Source organism: Passer montanus, unplaced genomic scaffold (assembly GCF_014805655.1).
Source record: "Passer montanus isolate IOZ18808 unplaced genomic scaffold, ASM1480565v1 scaffold177, whole genome shotgun sequence".
Classification (NCBI taxonomy): Eukaryota; Metazoa; Chordata; class Aves; order Passeriformes; family Passeridae; genus Passer; species Passer montanus.
The window spans coordinates 350,341-372,079 of NW_024365048.1; the positions used below are offsets into that span (position 1 = coordinate 350,341).

Sequence of the window (21,739 nt, forward strand, 5' to 3'; positions counted from 1 at the left end):
GAGGGATCCAGCTGGGAGAGCAGGGACAAGAGGGGATCCAGCTGGGAGGACCTGGATCATCCCAGTGCCCTCTGTCTGTCCCTGGCAGAGGAAGAGGAGGGAGCATCTGCAGGAGTGCCCAGCTCCGTGTCACTGTCACCCTCCTGCAGCTCCCCGTGCCATTCCTTCCTCTGCTCCTCCTTCCCTCGGACCCTCCCCCACATTCCTCCCTCCCTCTCCCCTCTCTCCCTTCAGCCAATATCCCTGAAATAAAGGTAAAATTCCTGTTTGAGGGGATTCTGGTGGCTCCTGGGGGCGGGATGGACGTTGCTTGGGGATTTTTGCTGGCTATTGGAACATCCTTGGGTTTAAAATTATCACAAAATTGTTAAATCCCGTGATTTCCAGAGGTTCCTGGGTGTGTGAGAACGGGAATGGTTCATTCCTGCACCTGCAGTCATGGTGTGGCAGCTGAGGGGAAGCACAGGAGCCTGGCACTGAGAATCCTGAGATGGGTTTGGGTGGGAAGGGACCCCAAATCCCCCTGCAGTGCCACCCTGCCACGGCAGGGACACCTGCCACTGTGCCAGGCTGCTCCAGCCCCAGTGTCCAGCCTGGCCCTGGGCACTGCCAGGGATGCAGGGGCAGCCCCAGCTGCTCTGGCAATTCCAGCCCAGCCAGCAATTCCTCATTGCCAACATCCCATCCATGGCTGCCCTCTGGCACTGGCAGCCATTCCCCGTGTCCTGTCCCTTGTCCCCAGTCCCTCTGCAGCTCTCCTGGAGCCCCTCTGGGCCCTGCCAGGGGCTCTGAGCTCTCCCTGGATCCTTCTCCTGTCCAGGTGAGCCCCCCCAGCTCTCCCAGGCTGGATCCCTGGGAGCTGAGGGGCTGCAGCCCTGGAGCAGCTCCGGGCTCTCTCTGGGCTCTGCAGCAGCACGAGGAGCTCCCGGCTGCTCTCCCGGCGCTGTTCCCTCATTCCCGGTGTGCCCGGGGCCATCCGGGCGCTCATTCGGGCTCTCCCGTGCCTGGGGCTGGTCCCTCCCCGCTCCCGCTGCTGCTCCGGGAGCTCCAGCCCGGCCGGGCAGGTTCCTCCGGCTGTGCCGCGGCCGTGTCCCACGGCTGGGCGTGGAGCGAGCCGGGCAGCAGCGGGAGCCGCTTCCATCCGTCCATCCATCCATCCATCCCGGGCTGCGGGCATGGCCGAGGCGCAGGAGCAGCCCCCGGCGCTCTCGGATGTCCAGGTGAGGGCCGGGAGAGGCTCACTGAGCTCTGCCTTTCCTAATCCTGCCCCAACAAATCCTGCCATGGGGATCTGGGCCGGCGCTTTGGCCACCGGCCCGGGGTGGCACGGCCCCCCGCGAGGGAGGGTGACACCGGCAGGGCTTTCCCGGCCCCCTGCCCGGCTCTTCCCGGCCCCCTGCCCGGCTCTTCCCGGCCCCCTGCCCGGCTCTTCCCGGCGCACTCCCGGGCCCGGCTCCCAGCGCGGCCGCGGGCGGGACGCGGCTCCTCGGCGCTCCCCAGCCCCGGGTGAGGGAAACCCGGGAGGAGATCCCAGCGGGAAAACTCGGGAGGAGAAAGCAGGGAAGCCCCGCCACGTGCAGCCACGGCCGAGGGGCGGCTGAGGAGCCAAACTGCGCCTCCACTACCCCGAAACGCTTTTCCTGGGCACGGCTTCGGCCAGGGACGCCAAGGGACAGAGTCCGGCCGTGCCCAGGGTCCCCCATCCCACTCCCCGTGGGGCTCGGGGTGGCCCCGCTCCCTCCGTGCCTCCCGCAGGTCCTGGTGCTCACGGGCGTCACCCTCCCGGCCGCGCTGCTCAGGTGGGTGCTGTCCCTGTCCCCTGCCCTGGGCTGGCACCTGGGGGTGGCAGCGGCTCCGCCGGGACATTCATCACCCGCCCCGTCCCCTGCAGCCTCCTGGGCAGCGCATCCGTCCTCGCTGTCACCTCCTGGCAGGGGCGCTGCTGCCACATCCAGGTGAGTGCCCCCGGCTTGTGGCAGTGTCACTGCTGCCACATCCAGGTGAGTGCCACCAGCTTGTGGCGGTGTCACTGCTGCCACATCCAGGTGAGTGCCGCCGGCTTGTGGCAGTGTCACTGCTGCCACATCCAGGTGAGTGCCACCAGCTTGTGGCGGTGTCACTGCTGCCGCATCCAGGTGAGTGCCCCCGGCTCCCAGGGAGACAGGGCTGGGTCTGGCCCCAGCTAAGCCCGAGTTTAAACCGGGTTTGAAGCCCCGGGCGGGGGGCAGGAGGTGCAGGATGCCCAGCACCCGGCACTCGGCCCGGCCCCCGGGAGCTGCCGGGGGCTGCTGCCAGCAGAGCTAACGCTGTCCCTGTCCCCAGCTGCGCCCCCTGTTCCTCCTGGCGCTGGCAGATCTCCTGGGTGCCACCGCGCTGCTGGGCACGGGAACCATCCCGCTGCTGCCCGCGCCGCTCGCCGTGCCCGCCTACGCCGCCTGTCCCTACGGGCGGATGCTGACCACGGTACGGGGACCCTGCTGGGGACAGCTGGGCCCTGGCTGCGGCTGGAGAGCCCTGGGGACACTGTCCTGGGGTCCCCTCCTGGGGTGGGCACCGGGACAGGTCTGCGGGGCCGCGTGTGGAGCACCAGGAGGGAGCGGAGGGGGCACCGGGGGCACAGGGAAGGTGGAAGGTGCCCTGGCTGGACACAGAAGCATCCCCGCTCCTTTTCCCTCTCCTCTCCATTTCCCAGACCTCCTTCGCCGTCTCCTTCCTCATGGTCGTTGTTTACGCGTTCGAGTCGCACCGCGCCGTCCTCGGGGGGCGAGCCCGGCCCCCGGCAGCGCTGCAGGTCCGCGCCTCGCCCTGGCACAGCCGGGATCGCCCTGGCACAGCCGGGATCGCCCTGGCACAGCCGGGATCGCCCTGGCACAGCCGGGATCGCCCTGGCACAGCCGGGAATCGCCCTGGCACAGCCGGGATCGCCCTGGCACAGCCGGGATCGCCCTGGCCGGCACGGCGCCGGCAGGACCCGGGAGCAGCGGGGCGGTCCGGGGCAGCTCCTTTACCAGGAATTCGGGGTTCCCGGTCCTGGCGGAGCGGGGGGGACCCTCGGCTGCGGCCGCCCCTCCAGCCCCGGCTCACGGCGTTGTCCCGCAGGAGCGGAGCCGCTGCCTGGAGAGCGCCTGGCAGGGAATTCCCTACGTGCTGGCCTGGTAGGTGCCCGCAGCCGGGCTGGCCCGGGGCTCTCCCCTCGCTCCCGTCCCTTCCCCAGCCTGGCCCGGTGCTCTCCCCTCGCTCCCGTCCCTTCTCCAGCCTGGCCCGGGGCTCTCCCCTCGCCCCCGGGGGGCTCCCCTCGCTCCCGTCCCCTCCCCAGGCTGCTGCCGGCGCTGACGCTCCTGGCTCAGCTGCTCTCCCGCGGCACCTCCGCCGCCGACATCGCGCCCGTGGTGCCCTGGCCCGGCTCCAACGCCACCTTCAGCCTTTACTGCTCCAGGTACGGCCCCCCCTGCCCGGGGCACCGCTGCAGCCCCCGGGGACGCCGGGGGAGGCTCCGGGCCCTGCAGCTCCGCTCTGTCCCTGCAGCTGCCTCCTCCTGATCCACCCGAACCGGGACATCTGCTCCCAGGTGGGCGCTGCCCCCCACCCTCCCTGCGGGCCGGGGGGCTCCGGGGCCGCGGGGGTCGCCGGCCCGGCCCCGCTCATTCCCCGTTGCCTCCCAGTCCGGCGGGGACAAGAGCGCGGGGCTGGAGGAGAAAATCGCCTTGCTGCTGTACCTGCTGCTGGTGCTCGGCTGCTGCTCGGTGAGCCGCGGCTCTGGGGGAGGAGCGGGGGTCCGCAGCGCCCCGCTGACCCCCGCACCCCCCAGCTCCTGTACCGGCGGGTGCGGCTCCGCTGCCGGGGGAACGCGGCGCTGCCGCTGCTGAGCCCGGCCCGGCACGGCGGCTTCGGGGGCAGGAGCGGCCGCGGCGTCCGCAGAGCCTCGCTCCACTTCCAGCTGGTTTTCCTGCTCTGCTGGACGCCAGGCAAGGCCGGGGGGTGTCCCCAGCCCCGCAGGGTCACACTGGGGGGTGTCCCCAACCCTGCAGGGTCACACGAGGGATGTCCCCAACCCCGCAGGGTCACACTGGGGGTGTCCCCAACCCTGCAGGGTCACACTGGGGGTGTCCCCAGCCCTGCAGGGTCAAACGGGGGATGTCCCCAGCCCCCGTCCCCAGCCCCGCGGGGTCACACTGGGGGTGTCCCCAGCCCTGCAGGGTCACACGGGGGATGTCCCCAGCCCCCCCAGCCCCGCAGGGTCACACTGTGGGTGTCCCCAGCCCCCCAACCCTGCAGGGTCAACGGGGGATGTCCCCAGCCCCCCCAGCCCTGCAGGGTCACACTGGGGGTGTCCCACCAAGGAATGTCCTTCTGTGTCCCACCCACAGCCTTCCTCCTCACCATCCTCTCCTTCACCAGCATCAGCCCTGCCTCGCTCTTTGTCCTCTACGTGTCCACAGTGAGTAAAGCCCCTTCTCCAGGGCTCCCAGGCTGGACATTTGTCCCCATCCCACGTGGGAGCTGTGACAGCCCTTGGGGATGCCCCGGGCAGGGTGAGGACACAGCCTCGGGCCCAGCGTGGCTCTTCCCGCTGGATTTTGGGTTGGGATTTCACCCCTTGGCTCTTCCCGGGGGCTGGATGTGCTTTAATTTGCCACACCAAGAGGAAAGTCCCCCGTGTCCTGTGCCAGCCTGCCTGGGCAGTGCCCGCAGGGACCGGGGGCCCGACCCTCTGTCCCTGTGTCCCCAGGCCCTGAGCGTGTCCCTGCAGGGCTTCCTGCACAGCCTGGTCTACGGCTGGATGAGGGAGAACTTCCGACGGGAGGTGCTGGCCCGGAGCCCCTCCCTGCCGAGCCCCGCGGGGCTCAAGGCTTTCTACGACGATTCCCTGGGGGCTGCTCCCTGAGCTCCACCTCATCCCATTCCCTGGGGATTATTCCCTGAGCTCCACCTCATCCCATTCCCTGGGGATTATTCCCTGAGCTCCACCTCATCCCATTCCTGGGGGCTGCTCCCTGAGCTCCACCTCATCCCATTCCTGGGGCTGCTCCCACCTCACCCCACTCGCTGGGGGCTGCCCCAAGCAGGATTTGCACATTCCCAGCAGCTCAGGGGTCCTGGAATGGCTGGGTGGGAGGGACCCCGGAGCCCCTCGGGTGCCACCCTGCCCTGGCAGGGACACCCACGGCCCCTGGCAGGAGCCCCTGGGTGCAGCCCTCGTGCCCAGGGAGGTTTGGGGAGGGCACGGGGGGGCTGGGCAGGTCCCACAGCGCTGGGGGCACCTGCAGCCCCTCCCTGCTGGAGACCCCCAACTTCCCCCCCTGCTCTGTGCAGAAAGCAGATCCACAGGGATGGAGCACAGAATCCTGGAACCGCTGGAGGGGCTTTGAGGTCCCTTCCCACCCAAACCATTCCAGGACTCTGGGACACTGGGGCTGCAGGAGATGGGGTCTGGACTCCTTGGGAGGAATGCAAAGCTCAGAATTCATCCCTGGGGGAGAATTCCTGAGGGAGGAAGTTCGGGCTCTTGAGGAACAGCTACTAGAGATGGTGGAGTCCCCACCCCTGCAGGGACTCCAAGCCCTGTGGCACTTGGGGACAGAGCCAGTGGTGGCCTTGGCAGTGCTGGGAATGTCGGACTGGATGGGCTCCAAGGGTTTTCCAACCCAAATGCCTCTGTGATTCTGTGCCTTGGGAAGGGCAGAGGGACACACAGCCCCCCACAGGGGCTGTGAACCCTCTGGAAAACCAGGATGGCCACGAGTGACCAAGAGCAGGGACAACCCTTCCCAACCCAATAAACCTCCCCAGCCTCCAAACCAGGACCCAGTTTGGCTTCAGGGTTTTTTTTTAACTAAGATTTCCTACTTTACAGGAGGGTTTGGGGCCTGCACAGACACAGCTGGGACATGTCAGGATTTCCACCATCCCAAAGGACACTGCTCAGAACTCCTCACTCCAGCAGGGCCAGGGGCACAGAAAGCCAGCAGCCTCCTGCAGCTCCTGCCTGGCTCCAGAGGGGAAATTTGGGAAGAGGTCAGCCCCCTCTGAACCCCTCAGCCCTGAGAATGGGCAGGGACCGATGGAAAGAGCGCAGCTTCCACTGGGAGCACTGGGAGCTGCCCCGGATCAGGGCAGGAACAGCCCAACAATCCTACCACCTGCAGGGGTGCTGGGTTTGACCCCTCCAGGCTGCACATCCCTGCCAAACCCTTTATTTAGGATAATATTCCACCCCTGGATGGACCCCCTGGTGGTGCAGTGCAGTTTTGGAACACCAGTGCCCTGGTCCCAGAGAATCCCTTCCCAAGGCAGGACGGGGATCCCAGGCACAGAAATGCTCTGGAGGCAGGGGCAGAGCAGCAGGGCCCACCCCAGCTCGGCTCAGGCTGCACAAATCAGCTTCTCCAGGTTTTATTGGGAAGAGGCTGCCAGGAGCTCTCCCAGAGCCTCGGGCAGAGCCCCAGCCCCGCTGTGTCCTGGAGCTCAGGCTGGGTTTCCAAGCAGAATAAATAGGATTAGGGGCCAGCTCCTCCCAGCAGCCGTGTCAGGCACTCCGGGGAGCTCTGATCCCTGCGGATGCTCCAGCCCCTCCTCTGCCTCTGCCCTGGAAAGCAGAGCAGCAACTGTCCATGTCCAGCAACTCCTCCTCCTGCTCCCGGGCTGCCCAGGGGCAGGGACGGTACTGTCACCTCCTCCCCGTCCTCAGAGCGCCCTGAGCCCCTGCCGGGCTGCTCCTGCCTGTCCGGGCGGGATGGGGCTGCGGAGTGCCGAGGATCCGCATGAGGATGAAGTGTCCCGCAGCGCTGGGGTCCCTCCTGCCCGGCCGGTGCCACCCAGGGGCCAGTTCCGCGGGGACAGCCCCGGCCGGGCTCCGGGAGCAGGGCTCGGCTCTGCCCGGCGCGGTCCCGGTGCCATCCCGGCCGGGTCCGGCAGGGCTGCCCCGCGGCCGGGAGCGCGCTGGGACAGCCCGGGAAGGGTCTCCTGCTCCAGGAGCCCCGCTCAGGGGTGGTGCAGCACAGTCTGCAGGTCCTCGGGCAGCGAGCCGATGATGGTGTCGATGTAGAGGGCCACCCTCTGCAGGGTCTCCTCCTTGACGGGCAGGTGCTGGCAGCGAGCCCTCACCTGCGGGAAATGGGAATTAACACCTTCCCGGGGCCCTGCCCCTCTGCCGGGCCCTGCCTGCTGCAGCTCAGCACAAAAACAGGCAGGAAATGCCACCTGAGCCTCGGGAGGGAAAGAACTGCCCCAGATCCTCCCAGCTCTGAGGATTTCACACAAACACCGAACTTCAGTGAGCTTCCCAGCCCTCCAGGGAGGGTTTTCCAAGGCACAGGTGTGATCTGTGCTCTGGATCTCCCCAGCCAGAGAGGGGAGGAGTGCAGGGGCAGGGAGGCACTCACCAGCTTCTCCCGCAGCTTCAGCACCAGGTCCACGATCTCCACCTCGGACTTGTCCTTCATCCAGGCCACGATGTCCTAAGGAGAGAGTGGCTTCCCTCAGGGACACTGCCCAAGGGATTCCCCTAAGGAAAGCCTGAAGGTGAGCAGGGGGTTTCTCATCCTCATTCCTGAAACAGTGACAGAGCCCCTGCAGTGCCACCCTGCCATGGCAGGGACACCTCCACTGTGCCAGGCTGCTCCAGCCCCAGTGTCCAGCCTGGCCCTGGGCACTGCAGGGATGCAGGGGCAGCCCCAGCTGCTCTGGCAATTCCAGCCCAGCCAGCAATTCCTCATTGCCAACATCCCATCCATGGCTGCCCTCTGGCAGTGGCAGCCATTCCCTGGGTCCTGTCCCTTGTCCCCAGTCCCTCTGCAGCTCTCCTGGAGCCCCTCTGGGCCCTGCCAGGGGCTCTGAGCTCTCCCTGGAGCCTCCTAATCACTGAGTAAACCCAGCCCTGTCCCTGTCACCCACTGCCTCCCAGACACACCCTGTCCCTGTCCCAGCCCTGTCCCTGTCACCCACTGGTTCACGCACACAGCCCTGTCCCTGTCCCAGCTCTGTGCCAGCCCAGTCCCTGTCCCTGTCCCTGTCACCCACCGCCCATCAGATGGCCTCCAGGTGCAGGGCCTCGAGCTTGTGGCTCATCTCGCGGTGCCGCTGCCGGAACCAGCCGTCGAAGTTGGGGGACTTGAAGAATCGCCTGTGGAGGGGTCAGCAATTGTGATTCTGGGGTGCTGCAGCTGGCAGGGACCCACAGGGACCATCCCACCCACCAACCCCACCCTGCAGCCCACAGCTGCCTGAGGTGACCCTGGGGAGGGCTCAAGGGGACCCTGGGCTGCCTTGGGGACACACCAGGCATGGGCACAGGTGCCCAGAGCAGCTGGGGCTGCCCGCCAGGCATGGGCACAGATTGCCAGAGCAGCTGGGGCTGCCCCTGCATCCCTGCAGTGCCCAGGGCCAGGCTGGACACTGGGGCTGGACAGTGGCAGGGGTCCCTGCCATGGCAGGGTGGCACTGCAGGGGCTCCGAGGTCCCTTCCCACCCAAACCATTCCATAACTCTATAGTTATTGTTGCTGATCACTTTCTGGGATTTTTTCATTCTCTGTCTCTGTGCATTTCCCATTTTCCTTCCTTGGGTACCCAAATTCTGGATTTTTCCCACTCCTGTTGCACCAAGTGTCTTCTCCATCTCGTTCAGAACCAATTATCCAGGAAAACCCTGGAACAACTCCCCTGCAGGATCTCCACCCGTTTAAAGCACAGGAACCCCAGGGCTGGATTTGCCCTGGATTTGCTGTCCCTGACCAGCCTGAGTTAATCCACGGATGAGTTCTGCAGGTCCCACAGCTGCCCCTGGGCCCCAGTGGGGTTTGCTGCCCCTTGGGACTGGCCCAGCTGGGTGGGATCAGGACTCTCACCTGTAGAGCCCCAGCCAGTCCCCCTTGAGCACACAGGTGAGCTGGGGCCCGGCGTGCTCCAGGCTCTTCATGAAATCCTCCTGGCAGAACGGGCGGATCTGGGGGGGATTCTGCACAGGGAAATCCACGTTAGTCCACGGGAATCCATATCAGAGAACCCCAAATGGAACCAGGAAAATGAGGGCTGCACCTCCTCTGGGAAAGGTGCCCAAGGCACTGAGGATAAAAACACCCCAAGCTGATCCCCACATGAGATTCTCAGTAATTCAGCTCCTGGCAAAACTGGGAATAGCTGTCCCAAGAGTTCTTCCAAATTTTTAATGAATTTTTAAAGGAGTAAAACCCCTCTTCCTTCAACACGGGAGGTTCCCAGGAGTGTGCCCAGCACCCTGTAACCACTGCCAATCCCACAGGGAAGGAGGACTGGGAAGGGCATCCCACCTTCCACGGAGTGATGGCTCTCTGCAGAGGCATCAGGCTGGCCATGTAGTGCTCCTAAAACAAGGAAAGATAAAAATAATAATTTACATTGAGGAGTCCCTTGAGGTGCCCAGAGCAGCTGTGGCTGCCCTGGGTCCCTGGCAGTGCCCAAGGCCCGGTGGACACTGGGGTTTGGAGCACCTGGGGACAGGGGGAGGTGTCCCTGGCTGGCAGGGGGTGGGATGAGTTTAAAGGTCCTTCCCACCCAGGGCTCTGTCACAGGCACTGCTCCCTGTCCCCCCGCTGTCCCTGCACTCACCAGAGGGATGATGAAGCTCTGGGTGAGCTCCAGGAGGTGCCTCCTCAGCAGAGCACTCTGTACCTCCGAGGGGCGCTTCCGCTGGATGCCCTGGGGGGCACAGGGGGACATGGGGCACACAGGGCACATGGGGTCACCCAGGGTCATCCAGGGCACAGCCGGGTCACCGAGGTATCCCCTCACTGTCACAATCTGCGGCCGCGGGAGCCTGAAGTGCTCCCCAAACTCCAGATCCCCTAGCACAGATTCCACCCTTTACTCAAACACTTTAAAGTTTCAAGTTCCACTACACAAAACCTGGGGGTTTTTTTTCAGGGTTTTTTTAATATCAGTTATTCCTCCTCAGTCTATTGTTAGCACCAGGATTTAATCCTCAACATCAAGTGGAAAATCCTAAACCTGGCATGCTGAAGGTGTCCCAGTATGGACTAAACCACCCCAAAGTGTGAGTTCTGCTCCTCTGGGGAGCTGTGTCTGCCCAAACCCAGCTCCTGGCAGTTCCCAGCAGGACAGAGTGGGAGGTGCTTACCTTCAGCAGCCTTTTTATCAGGGTTTTGTCTTTGTGGAGGAATGTTCCCAGGGCACAGATGGGTCACACGGGGTCATCCAGGGCACAGCCGGGTCACCCAGGTATCCCCTCACTGTCACAATCTGCAGCTCTGCGGCCACGGGAGCCTGAAGTGCTCCCCAAACTCCAGATCCCCTAGCACAGATTCCACCCTTTACTCAAACACTTTAAAGTTTCAAGTTCCACTACACAAAACCTGGGGGTTTTTTTTCAGGGTTTTTTTAATATCAGTTATTCCTCCTCAGTCTATTGTTAGCACCAGGATTTAATCCTCAACATCAAGTGGAAAATCCTAAACCTGGCATGCTGAAGGTGTCCCAGTATGGACTAAACCATCCCAAAGTGTGAGTTCTGCTCCTCTGGGGAGCTGTGTCTGCCCAAACCCAGCTCCTGGCAGTTCCCAGCAGGACAGAGTGGGAGGTGCTTACCTTCAGCAGCCTTTTTATCAGGGTTTTGTCTTTGTGGAGGAATGTTTTATAGGAAGTGTAGATTCCTGGATGGGAAAAGCACGGGAACAGGAAAAAGCAGGAGTCAGAAATGGACACAGTTCCCTGCTCCTGATCCCCAAGGGGAGGGTCAGTCCTGAAGGATTCCTGAGGCCTGGACCCACCTGGTTTGGTGTCCAGGGTCTTCAGCTTGGCCAGTTTCTTCACCTTCACCTGCTTGGGCAGGTCTCCTGTGACACACAGTGGGGACAGCTCAGGCTCTGTCCCCTCCTGCTGGGACTGCACCTGGGGACACCCAGCCCTGCCCCTGCCCACCCTGGGAGCAGTCCCAGCTCCCTTCCCTTCTGGAATTCCGGGATGAGGATGTGCTAAAACCCAGCTCCTCATGCCCAGGGCTTCCTTGGCTTCCCAGCCAGGTGCTTGATAGAGGAGAGGAGGTTTCTCTCTCTCCATTTCCTGCCCAGGAAGGGCTTTTCCTCTCCAGGCAGCTCCAGGACAGCAGTTCCTGCTCCCCACAGCCTGCCCCACTCCGTGCTCATCCTGCACATGGCCACAGCCAGGGGTGAGCTCCTGTGGCTGCTGGGCCCTCCCAGGAGGGGAAATCACTGCCAGGGCAGCTCCCTGCAGCCTCCAGCTGCTCTGCCAGCTCCACAGAACCCTGGGCCAGCTCACCTTCCATCCTGAGCTCCCCATGCCCTTGAGCTTCCCTGACAGACACCCTGAGCTCCCCTGGCAGCTCCCCTGGCACCCTGAGCTCTCCCTTCACCCTGACCTCCCCTGGTGTAGGCACACAGTTTGTGGTGGCTGAGAGTGGCGCTGCCCCAGCCCCAGGGCACAGATGTGGGCAGCAGGAGAGCAGCACTGCCAGCAGTGAGCCACGGAGTGCCCAGGGGTGCTGAGCAACCACCCGGGGAGCAGAGGGCAGGTGTGTGAACAGGAGGGATGAAAGGGTGGTGAAGAACAGCCAGGGCAGATGCCTGCAGCCTTCTGGAGAGGTAAGGTGTTACTGTCTATGGAGGAATGCTTAAAGCTTGCACCCTGATCTGCCCTGGCAGGCACCCTGAGCTGCCCTGGCACCCTGAGCTCACCTGACATGCGGAGCTCGCCCACCCGCAGGATGTGTGGCCAGTGCTGCAGGGTCTTGATGAAGAAGGGGTTGGTGACGCCCACGACGATGTTGGGCCTGGAAGGAGGGGACAGGCTGAGCGCCGGTGGCTCTGGCTGTGCCTCGGGGGCTGGCAGGGCAGGGCAGGGGGCACTCACGGGGCCTGGGTGCGCGTGGTGTACTCCTTGAACTCGCTGTCGTGGATGGTGAAGTAGGGCCGGAAGTCACAGCAGTACCGCAGCGGGGCCAGGCAGCTGCAGGGACAGGCAGGGTCACCCGGGTGTGGCAGGGTCACTCTGGGCATGGCAGGGTCACTCTGGGTGTCTCAGGGTCACTCTGGGCACGGCAGGGTCACCCCAGCAGTGTCACGATCACCCCGGGCCAGCACAGGGGACAGTCCCTCCCCTGGCTGTGCCCACCCTGGGGCTGCCCAGCCCAGGGGCCCTCGGCCTCCTGCCCCCCGGCCCCCCTGGGCTCGTGTCCCAGCTGGCACAGCACCCCCAGGGCCTTGCCCAGCCTGGAGTGCTGCAGGGCCTGGGGCTGACCCAGGGCATGGCTGGCACCTGGCCTGGCTGAATCTCTCGGGGGAAGCTGGAGGTTTTGGGGTTAGGTGCTAAGGCAGAGCTCTGAGCTGGGGAGAGAAGGTTCCCCAGGGCTGGGAGCATCTGGGGAGATTCCTCTGTGCTCCTCTCTATCCTTGCTGGAAAATGAGTGTGGAATATTTGCAGTTTGTCTTGCAAAGCTTCCACGAGCAAGCTAAACTCAACCCAGGTGAGCAGCACAGAGTGCACGTGGGAGGGAAAGGCTGCCAGGATTTGCTGTCAGTTCCCAGTCCCTCACACCCCGGGGGTGTCACCTGGTGAGGGCCAGGACCATCTCTGAGGACATGGTTGGGGACGGTGCCATCACCACCATGGGCTCCCCCAGCAGCATCAGCTCCCACAGCATCTGGATGTGGATCAGCACTGGCTGGAAGCACCTGGGACAGTGCAACAATGACAGGGTCACTCAGGATGGAGCAGACACAGCCGTAGCCTGCAACCCCCCCAGGTGTGCTCCTGTCTGGGAATCTGAGCTCTAGGATGGACTGCAGCATTCCACAGGAAATTCACGTGTTTCCACCTGGGCTGTCACTCAATTGTTTCATACAAGTTTAAAGGAAATGCTATAAACAAAGTCAAACAATCTGTGATCAGAGTCATGGAATGGTTTGGGTGGGAAGGGAACTCAGCCCATCCAGTGCCACCCCTGCCACCCTGGGGCCTCCTCTGGGCTCTGCAGCAGCTCCAGGTGCTGCTGCTGTGTGCCCAGGGCTGGGGCAGCTCTGCAGGGGGGTCTCACCTGGGGGGCACAGGGGCAGGATCCCCCTGCCCTGCTGCCCACTGGGCTCAGGGCTGGGGGGCTCTGGGCTGGGTCAGGTCACCCCCAAATCCTTCTCCAGGGCTGCTCCAGCTGCTCGTGCCCAGCCTGGACTGATGCCAGGGGCTGCCCGGACCCAGGTGCAGCACCTTGGACTCGGCCTTGTTAAAGCTCAGGAGGTTCCCATGGACAGGGGGTGCTTTCAGTGTGCCTGAGACAGCAGCACACCCCTGGATTCCAGAGGATGGACACGGAAATGGCACCTCCAGGGCTGGGAGTGCTGGGACACTCTCCTGGGATCTCTGGCCAGGAGCTGCTCCCCAGACTGTGGTGTGGTGGGGGGACACAGCCCCTCTCCTGCCCCAGGGCTGTGCAGGGCACAACCCTCAGCTCAAAGCCTGCCCAGAATGCCAGAGGAGTCCCTGGAATGCAGCAGTGCTCGATTCTGCACCATCCCTGTGATTTATGGGATGCTCCCAGCAGGGAGAGGGCAGCAGGTGGAGGGGACAGGGTTGGGAGGAGCCTCTCACCTGAACAGATCCAGCTCATGAACACTGGGGAGAACCAGGGGGGCTGGTAACAGATTCTGGATGAGGAAGGGAGAAAAGGCTGTTAGTAGCTGTTAGTGAACTGTGAGGAGAGGGGAGAGCCTGGCTGGAATTCCACCCAGCAGCCACAGGGAACACAGGGAACAAGGCTCACACCCCGAGGTGTGCACAGGAGCAGGGCTGGGCACAGCACTCAACCCCAAACTGATTCCTGTGCTACAAACTAAGGCAGATTCCCTTCTTTTCCAGATGGGAAAGGCTGCCCATGCCTGCTCCTGTATTTTCCAGGGTTTCCTCTGGTGGAAGAGCGTTTGAGACACCGCAGAGCCAGCGGGGTTAGAGATGTGGCACCAAACCATTGTTAGTCACAGCAGAGAAAGGGAAAGGGAGGGAATCCAAACCAGAGCTGAACCAAAACACTGAAGCACATTCAAAACAACTCCGGGGTGAAGGCAGGAGACCCAGCATGCCTGACTTCCCAGGACAAGCAAGGGAACTGTGAGTAAAGCACCCGGAGTGGGTGCAGAGCCCTGTGGGACTCCAGGCAGGAGAGCCTGGCGTGGAACTGCTGAGACCACACAGATCCCAGGCCAAAGGGCTCCAGCAGGACTGAGGAGCCAGCCCCTCTCACCTCCTGGTTGCACTGCTTCACTGGGCTGGAGCCTGGCTTGTCCACCCGGGACGGGATCCTCACCTGCAGGGCAAGGACAGCAGGGATCTCACTGGGGTGGCACTGGCAGGGCAGAAACTTCCCAGCCACCAATTCCAGCTGGAAAGGTTGTGGGGAATGCGGGGTGAGCAGGGATTCCACAGCCAGCACCATGGAACACAGGTGCCTTCCCTCTGGCACAGCCCGGTACCTGGATGACAACTCCCATCACGGGCAGGTTCAGGGTCTGGCCAGGCACTGGGGGTGGCCACTGGTCGATCTCGTTGCACACTGAGGGACACAGGGAAGGGAAGAGTTTCACCTGAGGGAAAACCCAGCTCATCCTGGCATTCTGCAAGGGAATTATTCCCGGTTCCCAGCTCACACACCCCCCTGGCTTGTGGCAAACCCAGAGCTGATAAATCAGGATGAAATGACCCAGGCACAAAAGGCCTGATGGAGGTGCTGCAGATTCCTGGCGTTGGGAATACCCTGCATTCCTTGGGAACACCCTGCATCCAAACTGAGAGCCCCATCCCTCCCTCCCCACAACCCCTCCTTTACAGCTGGTTACCCACTTGGACAAGCAGGAGGAATCTGTTCCCTGCTGGAATTTGCTCCAGCATGAGGCCATTTGGAGCATTCCAGCTGTTTTCCAGGAACCTCCCCATGCAGCCCCTCTGTCCCAAGCTGGAATTCCTGCCCCCAGCTCACCTGCCTCCAGGCAGGGCTCCAGCTTGTCGAAGTACTCCGGAGCAATCAGCTGCAGCAGGCACTGGAACAGGTTCACGTAGGGAAGGCGGGACACCAGCACCAGGGACTGGGAATGGCAGTGTGGGATCAGGACCTCCCTGACCCCAGCACTGCACGTCTCTGGACTGCTCAGAGAGGGATGAACTTCAAAAACCCAACACTAAATGCACGGAGCAGCTCCCAAGCAGCACTTGGGTGGAATTCTTGCTGCCACCCGCTCGTGAGCCAGGGTTTGGGAGAGCAAAGGGATGGGAGCATGGCCTGGCAAAAGAGCAGCTGGACAGGGAAGAAAAGCCAATGGCTGGTGGGTTTAAAGCTGCCAAAAACCATTTCAGGTGGAGAAGCACAAAGGAGAGACTCCTGAAATGGGAACTGGGCAGATAAACAGTCAAGGAATGCTGGGGAAGGACAAAGCAATTTGGAATAATGAATCATGTCCAGGAAAGCCTTTTTTGTTCTAAATGAGGCTTCCTTGTGAAATAAATCCCTGCTTTTTACAGCTGCCCCAACCGAGCCCCACTGGAGGTTTCATTGTTACGCTGACTCTCCTCTTCTTCTAGCCATTAATGAGTGCATTAATTAGGAATGCAGGAGTCATTCAAACAGCTCCTGTCCAACCCCAAACTTGGCCATTTCAGTGAGGTTTGGAATTCAAACCTCATCCAAGTGTGATAATTCCTTCCCTGAGCAATCCCACTGTTCCAGTGGAAAACTCACTGGTTTACTGGGGATGGAAAAACTGATTTCTGCCTTAGCAGGAGTCTGAAAGAACTCCTGGAGGTGGAGGGCACAGAGATCAGGACACTGCTGGGACTGAGATGTCCCTGTGGACCAGAACAGGACAAGGGGGAATGGCCTCAGGCTGGGCCAGGGCAGCTCAGGGTGGGCACAGCAGGAATTTCCCCCTGGAAAGGGGTCAGGCCTTGGCAGGGGCTGCCCAGGGAGCTTTGCAGTGCCCATCCCTGGAGGTACCCAAGGAATTCCCAGAGGTGGCTCTCAGGGCTCTGGGCTGGGGACAGGTGGGCATTGGGCACCGCTGGGACTGGATGGGCTGGGAGGGCTTCTCCAGCCCCAGGGATCCTGGGATTATTCCAGACTCAGCACTGACCTTCTGGAAGTAGCCCCTCCTCATGGAGCTGTCCTTGACCTGCCGGAAGTACACGTACCCGAAATAGTGAGCAGCCTCTCGCTGCAGGGACAGACGGACAGGGAGGGACAGAGGGACAGACACAGGGAGGAACAGAAAAAGAACAGAGACAGACAGTAAGGGACAGCCCAGCCCCACTGCCACAACCCCTCCTGAGCCACCCCCCTATTGTGACACATCCCAGCCCTCCAAGAGAGCTTTCCATGGGGACACAGGGAGAGACAGCTGGAGCCAGGCTGGAGAGCTGGGGGTGCTCACATGGACAGGAGAAGGATCCAGGGAGAGCTCAGAGCCCCTGGCAGGGCCCAGAGGGGCTCCAGGAGAGCTGCAGAGGGACTGGGGACAAGGGACAGGACCCAGGGAATGGCTGCCAGTGCCAGAGGGCAGCCATGGATGGGATCTTGGCAATGAGGAATTCCTGGCCCTGGAATATAATTCCCAGAGGAAAATCTGTGGCTGCCCCTGCATCCCTGGAATGTCCAAGGCCAGGCTGGATATTGGGGCTGGAGCAGCCTGGGACAGTGGGAGGTGTCCCTGCTTCAGTTCCCAAAATAACTGGGGTCTCCGAAATTCAGTTCCCTCTCCCAGTGGAACTGGGGTCTCCCTAATTCTGGTCCACCTCCCAAAATAGCTGAGGGTCCCCCAGGTTCAGTTACGTTCCCTCTCCCTGATTTAATTCACTCCTTGATCCTCCTGACCCAGTTCCCTGTCCCAGCAGTTCCCTGTCCCCTGATCCCATTCCCTGTCCCAGCAGTTCCCTGTCCCCTGATCCCATTCCCCATCCCAGCGGTTCCCTGTCCCCTGATCCCATTCCCTGTCCCAGCAGTTCCCTGTCCCCTGATCTCCCTGTCCCCTGATCCCATTCCCTGTCCCAGCAGTTCCCTGTCCCAGCAGTTCCCTGTCCCTCTCCCTCCCTGTGCCGAGCCGTTCCAGTCCCGCTGTCCCCTTGGCCAGGAGCAGGGGGATGTCCCCGGGAGCCCAGGGGCAGGACGCACCTGCAGCGCGAGCGGCGCCTCGCGGTTGTACCTGCCGTCATCCTGGAACGGGGAGCTGCGGGAGCCCCCGGCCTGGCGCAGCCGGAAGCTGAACTGGGTGTCCCCGAGGCCACCTGGGACAGACAGCACGGACACGGGGACACTGAGCTGGGAATGGCTCCAGCACAACGGGATGGGGCCACGGGAAATCCGGCAGGGAATGGGGAGGGACGGGGAGAAACCGAAGCAGGAAAATCCAAAAGGGAGGGGAAAGGGAAGAAAAATGGGAAGGAGAAAGGAAATGGAACTCTAGGAAAAACCTTTTCCCTGGGAGGGCAGGCAGGCCCTGGCACAGGTGCCCAGAGCAGCTGGGGCTGCCCCTGCATCCCTGGCAGTGCCCAGGGCCAGGCTGGACACTGGGGCTGGAGCAGCCTGGCACAGTGGCAGGTGTCCCTGCCATGGCAGGGTGGCACTGGGGGCTCTGGGGTCCCTTCCCACCCAAACCATGCCAGGACTCCATGAAAATGCAGAATCCCTTAAAGCCCCAGGGCCTGGCTGGATGAGCAGATTTATTTCTCATTATCCCTTTGTGAAGTATAAACACAGGTTTGGGGACATTTCTGCTAGAAGTGTCCCCTCTCCTGCTGTCAAACACAGGAATGTGACAGCTGCCACCCCTCCTGGCCACACTGGGAATTTCCTTGGAGCACAGGTTCCCCCAGCAGAGCACGGGGACAATCAGCACGGGGTGCTCCCGTGCTCAGCGCCAGGGTGCTCCCTGCAGTGCCCCCAGCCCTGCTGCACCCCAGGGATTGTTCTGCCACCAGGGACACTTCTGTCACCCCCGGAGTCACCCACCTGAGTAGGAGTCTGGGAAGGACAGGTAGCAGATGCTCGTTTTCTGCAAAAAACCAACGCCAGTGAGACCCCCGAGAGCTGCTGGCACAGGAGGGAGAAGGGGAATGAAGGGTGGTTACCTCCTTCTCGGTGAGCCTGAAGTCGTGGGGATACACCAGCTGTGGAGAGAGCAGAGCCTGTCAGCCCCTGTGCCACAGCTCCACACACAACTGCTCCCTGATCCCAACAGATCCCTCAGGAAAGCACCCGGGATGATTTAATCTTGGACCTGTCACTGAACATGGTTTATTTGGATTTCTGGACAGACCCAAAGGCTCCTGGTTTAGATTTATTCCTGACAGCTGATGGCTGAGTGAATGAACAGCCCCAGATCCTCTGGGAGCATTCCAGATGTGCAACATCTGTTCTGTCAGGAGCAGGACGGGACACACAGGAGGGACAGGGTGCAGAAGGAGCTGGGAAGGAGCAGGGGGGCACCAGGAGGGTTCAACAGCCACGGCTGAGACAAACCCCACAGGGAGGAACCCAGCAGTGCTGCACTTGGTAACCTTGCAGGGCTTCTCCAGCCTGGCTCTGTGCTTCTCATAATTCATGGAGACCACAGAGTCAGGGAATCCTGGAATGGTTGGGTGGGAAGGGACTCAGAGTCCCCCTGGGGTCCCGAGGAGAAGGGTCCCACAGAGCCCCTGCTGAAGTGCAGGAATGGCACAGGAGCAGAAAGGAGCGGGCAGGGCCGGGCTGAGCCGGGGCTCTGCTCCCAGCCCCAGGAGTTCTGCTCCAGAGGCAGTGCTGCTCCAGCCAGGAGCTCACACCATGCCTGGCTCTCCTCTCCAGGCTGTAAATAGCCCGGGTGGCCCCGTGCCAGGGGCTGGGAGTTCACCCAGCTCTGACAATTCCCGCGGATCCCTTGGCGAGGGCAGCGCTCCAGCCAAATTCCCAATTAACAGCGCTGCTGATGAGCCCTGCTGGGAGCTGAGCTGAGAGAAAAGGCACGAAAATCCCGAGGCAAAACAAAAATCCCGAGGCAAAGCAATCACTGAGCAGCTGCAGGGAGCGGGCAGCCTGCAGAGGGAAGGCCGGGATGCTGCAGTGGGAAGGGATCGGGATTGCCCCAGGGCATCCATCACTGCCCTGCTCCCCTTGCTCTGCACCAGGACCCCCAACACACCCTGGGCTTGGGACTAATTAACCCCCACCCAATTATCCTGGTAATTCCAGGGAGTCATGGCCAGGCCAGGGAGCCCTGGACAGCTGATCCTGCTCCATCAGCAGCCTGTGAATCCCAGGAATTGTGCTTTCCTCGACATTTGCTGCCTATCTCAGAGCAGGAGTTGGGATGAGGCTTCTGCTTCTCCTGCTGGATTTTGTGGGGGGCTTTCTGCAAGAGAACAGTTGGAAAATCAGGCTTTAACCTCCAGGGCTGGAATTGATCTCAGAGGCCTTTTCCAACCTTAATCCCTCTGGGATTCCACATCTCTGCTTCTCCTTCACTTTAACTCTAATGTTTCTCTATGTCTGTGTGCGGGGAAATCACCAAACATCCAAAAGTTCAAAACCTCAAATCCAAGCCAAAAGGAATTGTAACTTTTCACAAGCCAAAAAGAGGCAAGTGAAAAGGAAATTAGGATGTGTAGAAGTCCCTGGATGTCTACAGAGCAGCCCAAAAGGGCTTCAGTCACATCCTAAAGTGTTTATTTGGTTATTGAAGGTGGAGGGGCCAGAAACAGGAATTCCATTTAACTCCTGCCTTGATTTGGGTTCTGCTTTCCAACAGCTTCTCCACTGTCCGTGGAAGCAGAGTGGGAATTGCTGAACTCCAGGATCTTTGGGCTCTCCCTCACAGTCTCCTGAATCTCTGAATCTCCCAGAGCTGAACTTCAGAGCCCTCCAGGTTTGTACCCACAGGGACCCCCTGGGTTTGTATGGCCAGACCCCCTAAACTGGCACCCTCAGAGCCCCCCAGGCCCCCACAGCTTCTCCTCTTCCCGGCTTCCCTCCCCTTCCCTCTGGAACAGAAATCCACACGGTTTTTCCAAAGGAAGGGGGACAGGGGGCTGTGCCATCCCCACTGACGTGTGCCCAGTTTCCTAAGTCATTTGTGCCACATAAGGAACATTTTTCCACTGAAACTTATGCAGGCAAAGGGACAAAAGGAAGGAAAAGAAGGAAAATTCCTTTCCAGGGATGAAGAAACAACATTCCTGCATCCCTCATCCACAAAGGCTCCTCCTCAGTGAGGCAGACAGGTGAGAACCCACCTTTACACATCAAAACCCCACTACAAAGTGTTGAATTCTGACCATGCTAATTATCACCCCAGTATTCCTCCCTTCCTTGGGGTATTTCAGGCCTGGTTTTGCAGGAAAAAGGATCAAACAGGTGAAACTCAGGTCTGGAGATTTTTTTATTCACTTTGAGGCTTCAGGGAAAAAAATAAAAAACAAGTATTCCAGGCAAGGGAGCAGGAACAAGGTGGAGTTGGTTCCTCCTGCTTCCCATTCCTTTTGGAAGCTCCAGCATCTAAAACAGGGAAGGCTCAACTCTCTGAAAAGCAGAGCAATCTCCCTAAAAAGGGCAGAGCAAGGAGTGACTCCCACAACCACACAAGAAATAAGAAGGAATTTGAGGTGATGCCTGAGGTTCAGACAAATCCACACCTCCCTGCTTTCCTCAGAGAGCAGCCCCTGAGGAGCCCAGCTCCCCCAAACCCTCCTGCAGGACCAGCACTGGACATTCCAGGGAACTGGGAACAGCCGTCCAGCCCTTCCCACCCCTATGGCCCCACAGGGGGCTCAGCTCTGCTCCAGCCCAGCCAGGGAACTTCCCTGGAATCCTGCACGGACACCTCCCTGCCCTGGCTGCTGGGAATTTGTGCCTTTGGAATCCTGCAATGGTTGGGTGGGAAGGGAGCCCAAAGCCCTGCAGTGCCACCCTGCCATGGCAGGGACACCTCCACTGTGCCAGGCTGCTCCAGCCCCAGTGTCCAGCCTGGCCCTGGGCACTGCAGGGATGCAGGGGCAGCCCCAGCTGCTCTGGCAATTCCAGCCCAGCCAGCAATTCCTCATGGCCAACATCCCATCCATGGCTGCCCTCTGGCAGTGGCAGCCATTCCCTGGCTCCTGTCCCTTGTCCCCAGTCCCTCTGCAGCTCTCCTGGAGCCCCTCTGGGCCCTGCCAGGGGCTCTGAGCTCTCCCTGGAGCCTTCCCTTCCCTCCCAGCCCGGCTCCATGGGACGTGTCACCCTGGGCAGGTTTTATTCCATGAAGAGGATCCATAAAGGTCTCCTGGATGCTTCCCTGGCCCCTCCCTGCCCTGTGCACCCCCCACCCCACAGAGATCACCCCAAATCTCTGCTCGGGCCCCCCTCCCCTCCCTGTTCCCTTCCCCACCCCAACCACGATCCGGCTTTTCCCTCTCCATTCCCGATCCCGCTTTCCCCTCTTCACCTCCCCGTTCCCGATTTCCTCTCCCCATTCCCGGCCCTCAGCCCCAGTCCCTGACTGCCCCTTCCATCCCCTCCTCTCCATCCCGGCTCCCCTCACAGCCCCGCTCCCTGACGCCCGCGCGCCCCCCGCTCGCAGGCGCGGCGTGCCCGTGCCGGGCCGCACCTCCATGGCCTGTCCCAGCTCCAGGTCGAAGGTGACCACGCACACGCAGTCGATCCACGCGGCGAAGCGGCCCCAGGGCAGCGGGGAGGCGGCGGCGGCGCGGCGGGGCCGCGGCCCGGCCCGGCTCAGCGCCTCCATGGC

The 21,739-nt window shown here is 61.8% G+C and overlaps 2 protein-coding genes across 2 annotated transcripts; one reads left to right on the forward strand and one right to left on the reverse strand.

The window, feature by feature from the left end:
• Positions 1-2,094: 2,094 nt before the first annotated feature.
• LOC120500119 lies at positions 2,095-4,885 on the forward strand. Its single transcript, XM_039704573.1, has 9 exons — positions 2,095-2,463; positions 2,693-2,791; positions 3,100-3,155; positions 3,317-3,436; positions 3,526-3,568; positions 3,663-3,743; positions 3,809-3,965; positions 4,341-4,438; positions 4,730-4,885. The coding sequence occupies exons 1-9, from the start codon at positions 2,452-2,454 to the stop codon at positions 4,883-4,885; spliced, it is 822 nt and encodes a 273-aa protein (XP_039560507.1). The 5' UTR covers positions 2,095-2,451.
• A 2,171-nt stretch (positions 4,886-7,056) lies between these two features.
• DENND6B (DENN domain containing 6B) lies at positions 7,057-21,736 on the reverse strand. The gene is made up of 20 exons (XM_039704529.1): positions 21,599-21,736; positions 18,111-18,149; positions 17,992-18,034; positions 17,155-17,267; positions 16,121-16,201; positions 14,974-15,079; positions 14,471-14,550; positions 14,242-14,304; positions 13,593-13,648; positions 12,560-12,682; positions 11,862-11,957; positions 11,687-11,781; positions 10,763-10,828; positions 10,581-10,645; positions 9,585-9,674; positions 9,287-9,340; positions 8,846-8,955; positions 8,020-8,122; positions 7,383-7,457; positions 7,057-7,104 (listed from the first exon to the last, which is right to left on the reverse strand). The coding sequence occupies exons 1-18, from the start codon at positions 21,734-21,736 to the stop codon at positions 8,026-8,028; spliced, it is 1,515 nt and encodes a 504-aa protein (XP_039560463.1). The 3' UTR covers positions 7,057-7,104; positions 7,383-7,457; positions 8,020-8,025.
• Positions 21,737-21,739: the final 3 nt, after the last annotated feature.

What these genes read in the sequence shown, in the direction of transcription:
- LOC120500119 (XM_039704573.1), top strand. An exon ending in TTCAGCCTTTACTGCTCCAG is followed by an intron (nt 3,437 to 3,525) that starts GTACGGCCCCCC and finishes CTGTCCCTGCAG; the next exon opens with CTGCCTCCTCCTGATCCACC. An exon ending in TTGTCCTCTACGTGTCCACA is followed by an intron (nt 4,439 to 4,729) that starts GTGAGTAAAGCC and finishes CTGTGTCCCCAG; the next exon opens with GCCCTGAGCGTGTCCCTGCA.
- DENND6B (XM_039704529.1), bottom strand. Translation starts at nt 21,736, where the DNA reads ATGGAGGCGCTGAGCCGGGCCGGGCCGCGGCCCCGCCGCGCCGCCGCC. An exon ending in TGAAGCAGTGCAACCAGGAG is followed by an intron (nt 13,649 to 14,241) that starts GTGAGAGGGGCT and finishes TTCCTCATCCAG; the next exon opens with AATCTGTTACCAGCCCCCCT. An exon ending in GACTGGCTGGGGCTCTACAG is followed by an intron (nt 8,123 to 8,845) that starts GTGAGAGTCCTG and finishes ACCCCTCCACAG; the next exon opens with GCGATTCTTCAAGTCCCCCA.